Source organism: Pelobates fuscus, chromosome 8 (genome assembly GCF_036172605.1).
Source record: "Pelobates fuscus isolate aPelFus1 chromosome 8, aPelFus1.pri, whole genome shotgun sequence".
NCBI lineage: Eukaryota > Metazoa > Chordata > Amphibia > Anura > Pelobatidae > Pelobates > Pelobates fuscus.
Genome location: NC_086324.1, coordinates 98,793,525 through 98,801,604, shown reverse-complemented (window position 1 = coordinate 98,801,604; position 8,080 = coordinate 98,793,525). Strand labels below are relative to the sequence as shown.

Here is an 8,080-nt window from a genome sequence, read left to right as displayed (position 1 = left end):
CTGGAACCAGGTGAGTAAAGAGGCTTGGCTGGAGAGTCCCTTTAAGAAAGAAACCTTCAGGGGTGGAAAAACATTAAATATCTAAGTATGGAGCAAATCCAAAGTGGGCTAGTTTTGGTTGACAACCTATTGTTCAGGAACTTCTTAGGTTACTCCCAGGGCTGGCCTAAATGGGCACCAGGCAGCCAACATACTCGCACACGCAGTGCAGTCAGTGACAGAATTTCAAAAGCAGACGTTTGGCTGCAAATAAAGAAGGTGGAGATATATATATATATATATATACACACTTGTGTCAGACTGTGGAACTGTGTGCATGTAACACTGCAAAAATACACACCTGCATCCACACATGGACCTAGATGCATTTTTCAAAATCTTAACGTAACACCCACCACAAATATCATACAGGGTGCCTAAAGACCTATGGCCGGCTCTGGCTGTTTAAACATGTCTAGAGAGTAAGTCATGCTTTTAACCCCTTAAGGACCAAACTTCTGGAATAAAAGGGAATCATGACATGTCACGTGTCCTTAAGGGGTTGAGTTAAATCTGAGTGTGTATGGTAAAAAATTAGAAAGGCTGTGAGCAAGACTATGTATTATGCAGGCATTACCAAAAAAAAAGTGCCCATAAGATTGGATTTGGAAAATAAGTTGCACTATATGCAAGATGACACATTTATGACAAACTAGTGTATGTATATAAATGCTACAAGAGTTAGAGTTGTAAATATATTAATCTTTGGTTGTTATAAAGATTAATAAGAAATCACAGCAAGGCAAAAAAAGCTACACTAGCTTATATTGAAGGGACACTAGTCACCGGGACAATTACAGCTGAATATAGTGGTTCTAGTGTATATATCCTGTCCCTGTAGGCTTTACAATGTAAACACTGCATTTTCAGAAAATGTTACCCATAGATATGTTGATTGGCACAGCACATTGCTGTGCATATGCAATAGCCTCCCAATTCTTTCATATTGGAAAGTATTGGCTTGATGATCCCAGCCATGGAGGCAGGGCCAGCCACTGTGAGACCAGCATGGCATGAAAAGTAAGAGATACAATGTTATCAGAGGTGGGTTGTGACAGTCGCTGATAGTGTGGAAATAAGTAAACCTGTTTAAATTTACAAGATTATTTTCTTACAGCAACTGCACCAGAAGATTGGAGGAAAGCAGATGTGGTTCCTAGATTTAAAAATTGTTCAAAATCCTTACCTGGAAATTGACCTGTGAGCTTAACTGTTGGCAATGCAAGCAAACTTACCATATTACTTTATGAAGTGCAGGTTAAGATTTTACAATTTACCAGATAAGAAAATGGAAATCCTTCGTCCATTACACCATATTATGCAAAACACCAAATTTGTGCTTGTCAGTTTTAAACTGAATTAAAAATTAACAGGCATGTCAAAACTGACGATTAAAGGATGCAGAAGGCAAAGTTAGTGTGCACAACTCCCTTGTGTGCTGGCATTAGGGATTGAACGATTTTTTAAAAAAAATTTAGAGCAGATACCGATAATCTGTGAACATTCAGGCAGAGCCTGTACATTTACCATTTTGAAAAATGCTCAAAATACACATGCCACATGTAGTGGATGAAGTGTGTTTAGACAGGGGAGCTGTGTGTAGTGCATAGTGAATGTAGAGTGTGTAGAGATGTCATTTGTGTAAAATGGGGGCATTTTTTTTTAATATTCAAAGTTAGTTTTTTTAGTCCCCCTCCCTGCTTACCAGGGAGGGGGATATAGTATTCCCTGGTGGCGTGTCAAGTTCTGTTGGGCCTACAGCAAGTGCTTACTTACCTCCCAGCAGCTCCCTGTGTAAGTCTGTGCCGTGCAGAGCATTGCCATGGTAACCTGTGGCACTGTGCCTGCTGGACTAGAGATTTATACAGGGAGCTGCTGGGAGGCAAGTAAGCACTTGCTGCAGGCCCCCAGGCTTGTAATGGGCCTGGTGGACCTAGGAGGTATTATCAGCAATATCGGTATCCCTATTGGCCGATACTGATATTGCTGAAAATACAGAGTATCGGCAAAAGCGATCAGTCAATCCCTACTGGCAACCATGATGTCACATTGGCACCACCATTGAGTGTGTAAGCAAGCTTTACAGAAGAGCACAGGATCCCAGCAGCAACTGCAAACCAGGGGTTGAGGATCTATTTCAGCCCTCCAAATGCCATGGCTCTGTATAGGACTGCGATTGTGCCTTATTATGGCCATCCCAAATAAGGCTAGTTATCTGAAGAATTGATATGCCAAGAGGCCTTTAAAGTTTGAAAATATGAATATATAAACATTATTTTGTGATGCCAGAACATTGTGACAGGAAAGCCAGAAGGTTGGACACCCAGGGTCTCTAGATCAATAGCAACCTTCCTGGAAGTTAACTTGTTCCAGTGTGTTAGTCATACCATTTGAAATTCCTGTGTAATGTTACTTACCATTAATAAGTGAAATTTGCACTTAGTAAAGTTGTACTTGTTTGGAAACTTTACTGGGTTGAAAAGCCCATAGGGAAGCAGTCTAATATTAAGTTGAAGAGTCAAAGGTCCACTTGTGACTAAAGCGAGAGTTTAGGAGGGTTTGTACTGTCCAGGCAGAAGTCTATAAGTGACCCCACCATCCTGCGATAATTTGTTAAACTAGCCCAGAGATCTCTGGACTAGTTTAAGGGATCATTGTTCCATTACCACTAGTACCCACTAAACTTAAAGCACAATTCACTGAGAAGTCAGGTATATGCAGGTCTTGAATTTAGCAAAACCTTAATTCAGAATTCTAGCAAGCACCATAGTACACTGCATTTTCAGTGCTTCCTCGCATCTGAGATGTATGTTAAGAGCCTTTAGACAGATTTGATGTGAAACATGGTAACTTTTATTTTCAGTTAAGTGCACAGGTAACCCCTCACAGCTTACTGAGATCAATGACTATGTAAACCTTCCAGATGTTAAATGGAGTCAATTGCTGGATCAAACAAGTTACAAAATGTTCAAGGCTGAAGATACAAAAGACATGTTTGGGTACATAGCAGAACATACAAGCTATATGATCACCATGATTTCTGTAAGGGCTCTCACCAGCTGGGCAGCATTAACTGGAGATTTACCTCCAAAACAATGCATTACACTTTTGGAATGACTAGAAACAAAAAAAGAAATGTACAGTCCTCAGTTGCATTGTAGTTTATGCTTGCCATCTCTGCATTCCAGTTATTGAATCCTGAGCCAAGCGCCAACAAAAGTAGGGGGAAAGCCATGCCAATGTGATCTTCCTGCACAGGTGTTTGAAATGGGTTAGTCCATTTAGAAGCATTTGCGGTGGACAATGGATGGTCCAGATTCGTCATATTCCTGCTTGCTGATCCACATTTGTTGGAAGGTGGACAGAGAAGCCAAGATGGATCCTCCAATCCAGACAGAGTATTTGCGCTCAGGTGGGGCAATGATCTGTAAGAGGGATATTATATCTAGTTATTGATCTTTACCAAGTTATACTTGAAGTGTTTGTGATCATTAAGTAGCTCTTAAGGTGTCTGTCTGGTAGTATGGTTTCAAGTGAAGTCTGGATGTTTCATGGTTGGTTCCTGAACCAACTATTTGTTAGTTTACAATAGCCTTAACTGGAGAGTTCAGGGGCCTGTGCTGTCAGGGACCAGATGCCAGTTTGCATATAGTTGACATTATTAGCCAGTTAGGAATGTCGTTTTGGCATGGCTACTTCAGATACAACTCTGAATGTATGTCAGTTCTGCCTATACATTTTTAGTAAGCAAGTTTTTTTTGTTTTTTTTAAATAGAAAAGTTTCACAGCACACTTACCTTGATTTTCATAGTGCTGGGAGCCAAGGCAGTGATTTCTTTCTGCATTCTGTCAGCAATTCCTGGGTACATAGTGGTACCTCCAGACAGGACAGTGTTGGCATAGAGATCCTTACGGATGTCTACATCACACTTCATGATTGAGTTGTAGGTAGTTTCATGAATGCCACATGACTCCATACCTGAAAGTTGAGTTTATAAAATGAATTTGTAGTTTGATTTTACAAAACAGAAAGTGCTTTGGTGTTTTCTTTTTTGTTAACTTACCAAGGAAGGAAGGCTGGAATAAGGCTTCAGGGCACCTGAATCTCTCGTTACCAATGGTGATGACCTGCCCGTCAGGCAACTCATAGCTCTTTTCCAGGGAAGAGGAGGAAGCAGCAGTAGCCATCTCCTGCTCAAAGTCAAGAGCAACATAACAGAGCTTCTCCTTAATGTCACGGACAATTTCTCTCTCAGCAGTGGTTGTAAAGCTGTAGCCTCTTTCAGTCAGGATCTTCATGAGGTAGTCTGTCAGGTCACGTCCAGCCAAGTCAAGACGCAGGATGGCATGAGGCAGAGCATAACCTTCATAGATTGGCACAGTATGTGTGACACCATCACCAGAGTCCATCACAATACCAGTGGTACGTCCAGAGGCATACAGAGACAACACAGCCTGGATGGCAACATACATGGCTGGTGTGTTGAAGGTCTCGAACATTATCTGCAGGAGAAGATGGTGCAGTTAGAAGGGGAATTTCAGAACACTGGAGTGCCACAAACCATGCATGTGCAGTTGCAGAACTGATGTGATTTACTGCACTCCACAACCTTAAGCTAAAAAAAAAAAAAAAAAAATCAGGCAAAGCAAAATGTGTGAAGAGGGCAGGCAGTGAGCTCTCATATACAAACCATTCAAGTTTTAGAATTAAAGCTCCAACTATTCAAATTGCACAGAGTTGTTAGTATCTTCAGTTAGGCAAGAAAACCAAAAGATTGAGTTAAAGAAATAAAACCTGTAAGAATTCCAGGAAAGGTGACCCGGATCAAAGGAAGCCCTGTAATGGACAGCAAGTTTTATATAAACCAAACTATATAGAGATTTCAGAACACAATTTTTAGATGGATGGGTACCTGTGTCATCTTTTCACGATTGGCTTTAGGGTTCAGAGGGGCTTCAGTCAACAGCACTGGGTGCTCCTCTGGGGCAACTCTCAGCTCATTGTAGAATGTGTGATGCCAGATCTTCTCCATATCATCCCAGTTGGTGACAATTCCGTGTTCAATTGGATATTTCAGGGTCAAGATACCTCTCTTGCTCTGAGCTTCATCTCCTACATAGCTGTCTTTTTGTCCCATACCAACCATGACACCCTGAAAAACAATGAAATTGTTACTTTAGCATAATGTGTACACAGACCTTAACAGGTGCACAATTAGCCCCTAGAGCAAGCAAAGACCTTTTGAGAGGCAGGCTGGGCTCCTTTGAGGACACAGGAGCAGATTTGCTGTTTTAAGGGAACCCTTACAGGTTTAAAAAAAAAAGTCTGTACATGTACAGGAAAAAGCTTGCAGATCCAGATGAGCTGTATATTATGGTTACATGAAAATATGTACCATATGAGCCACGCCTAGCCATAATACATACAATTTACATCCAATAATCCTGAGTGTTTGTTAGTGTAATGCCCTGGTTTGTTTAATCTTTCCAAATGATTCACTATTCAAAAAGTTTCAGAGACTTATGTACATAAATAACTATAGAAAAACTTTAAAAATTATCTACAGAAACTGCCTCAGTTGAAAGTTTAAAAGTGTGAAGTTTTGGCCACAACTCTTTAAATTAGTGACCACTAGACCTGATTTAAGTGGAATTCTAAACTGTGTTACTTGCCATGATGGGTTTTATGTAATTCATAAAAGCTTACAGTTCAACTTCCAAGACTGCATCTACATTTTCACTAGTTTTCAGGAGCAAGATAAAGTCACTAAAATATGTTATTTGTAATTTAAAGCAAGCACATAAGGTTAATTGTAAAAACAAAAAAACTTGGAATAAAGTCATCTGTAGGGTGTGGCAGACACCTAGAATAGTTCATTTATATTAAAATGTGTTATAATGCAATGGCAAAACTAAAACATTAAATTTTGCATATTAAAGTTAATGCACTCAGAACTTTATTAATATATTAAAAGGGAAAGAGATGCCAGACCAGTGGCCACAGTACATACCTGGTGTCTGGGGCGACCCACAATTGATGGAAATACTGCACGAGGAGCATCATCTCCGGCAAAGCCAGCTTTGCACATACCAGAGCCATTGTCAACAACCAGGGCAGCAATATCGTCTTCCATTGTGATCTGAAATTATATATACACACTTTAAAAAAAGTCCAAAGTCCTGCACAATGAGTGCAAAGACCGCATCAATTCACTTCCTGCCCAATGGCTGCACTTACCAGCAGCCGCCAGTAGATAGCGTATGGGTTTGCACCATTTCTTTATAGAATGAGACAAAGGGAAGTCCCTCCAGTCTCAGATTTACCAAATAAGGTAACAAACCAGATTTACAAGGGGAGGGGGAGGGTATATGCTCATCTGGGAGGGGGAGGAAGTGGGCAAGCACATCACGAGTCAGCCCACCGGCCAAACCCAGATATTTCTGTGCATTCCATACAATGTCTTAAGAGATGACTAAGCCATTTCCTCCGTAATGCTAGAAACACCCCGTGGCAGGGGATAGACTGCAACGTGTGTAGCATGGAGATATGATCTAGTGACCATTTACTTTACACTAACCCAGCCCCTCGCCCGCAGCAGTTATAAGCATGGCCAGCTGGAACAATGGCAGTCACGTTTTCACAATATAAAATGTAATAGGCATCAACTGATTATATTAAAGCTTGCTACGCAGTTATGTTTCCACTCATGAAGAGCATGCAAGAACAGAAGCATGGCAGTACATCCCATCCCCATTAGTCACGAGGAACCGCCCAAACTAACGGTTCTCAGCCTACACAGTAAGAGCCTATTCACACAGGCCTTCCAGGATACAGTCAATGCCTACACCCCATGCCTGACCCACCCCACCCAGAAAGTCATTACAAAGGCTAATCAGGGGTCCTAGCACCGAGTCAACAGAAGATATTACAGCTTTAAGACCAGACACTACAGCTACCTTGGATTACAAAAGGTAGCTAAGACATACAAAATGGCTGACCATCCATCCAGTAATATACTGTACAGTCTATAGCAGGCAAAGGCAACCTTCGGCACTGCAGATGTTTTGGACTACACCTCCCATGATGCTTTGGGATGTAGTCCACAACAACTGGAGTGCCGAAGGTTGCCTATCCCTGGTCTATATAATTCTCCACAGACCGCAGTTAAATCTGATAGGAAATATTGACTCCCACGAGGCCAGCCGTGACGCTGAGCAGGATGGGAGTTGTAATGCTATAGCAGTTGTGTAAACTTTTATAAGACATTTTCTCTTTTTATTTCCCCCACTCTCTCCCAAAAACTGATTTTTTAGGGTCCAGCAATAGGAGAACAAAAGGATGACAGAAAGCCCACACATTATACAGATTAGAAAGTTCCACACATTATCCCACAATAGCCGCCCCTGACAGGATAATACAAATGAGGCCCATGAGAAAGGCTACGGCCCTGGTTTATGCTAAGGGTGGGGGAGAGGCAGCGCGCTCTGTGTCTTACCGTGAGGGGTGGCTGTTGTTCTGCAGATGCTGCTGTGTGCTAAGCGGGCGGGTCACTCAGGAAGCTCTGCAACTCGCGCCGGTTTTATGCCGCGCGCTCCCCAGCGCTCTGACCATATAAGGAGCGTTCTAGAAGCCGGGCCGCCGATTGGTCACGGGGAGGGGTTATAGCGAATGAGGTAAAACTTAGGGAGCCGCACACTGTTACACGAGGGCCACGCCCCCTTTCTTTGGGCAGCGCTGCACGGGGATAGAGTGAACGTTATGACCATAATGCAATGCGACATCTCGACCCCCACCCCCATTCTCTCTGACAATGTGCACAGATTAACCCGTGCTGTGCCGCAGCCATAGGTCATATTCAATCCCCTAACTAGTAAAACCTTCCAAATTCCACACCTAACAGTGTGCTTGGTCACCCAGCTATTGGCATCTGCTAGATTTATCATAGTATATATTAAGTCATTGCATCCCTGTTACCAATGTGTAGTACAACACCAACATACTAGGTGGGAGCTGGGGATTGCATGCAGTGGGGGGAAGGGA

The 8,080-nt window shown here is 42.2% G+C and overlaps 1 protein-coding gene across 1 annotated transcript; it reads right to left on the bottom strand.

Moving 5' to 3' along the window:
• Positions 1 to 2,869: 2,869 nt before the first annotated feature.
• On the bottom strand, positions 2,870 to 7,636 carry ACTB (actin beta). The gene is made up of 6 exons (XM_063430180.1): positions 7,536 to 7,636; positions 6,051 to 6,179; positions 4,953 to 5,192; positions 4,104 to 4,542; positions 3,837 to 4,018; positions 2,870 to 3,464 (listed from the first exon to the last, which is right to left on the bottom strand). The coding sequence occupies exons 2-6, from the start codon at positions 6,171 to 6,173 to the stop codon at positions 3,321 to 3,323; spliced, it is 1,128 nt and encodes a 375-aa protein (XP_063286250.1). The 5' UTR covers positions 6,174 to 6,179; positions 7,536 to 7,636; the 3' UTR covers positions 2,870 to 3,320.
• Between the last annotated feature and the right edge of the window lie 444 nt (positions 7,637 to 8,080).

Coding starts and splice junctions, on each gene's coding strand:
- ACTB (XM_063430180.1), bottom strand. CDS start 6,173: ATGGAAGACGATATTGCTGCCCTGGTTGTTGACAATGGCTCTGGTATG. Junction 5,193..6,050: donor TGGGTCGCCCCAGACACCAG/GTATGTACTGTG, acceptor ATTGTTTTTCAG/GGTGTCATGGTTGGTATGGG. Junction 3,465..3,836: donor CCAGCACTATGAAAATCAAG/GTAAGTGTGCTG, acceptor TCCCTCTTACAG/ATCATTGCCCCACCTGAGCG.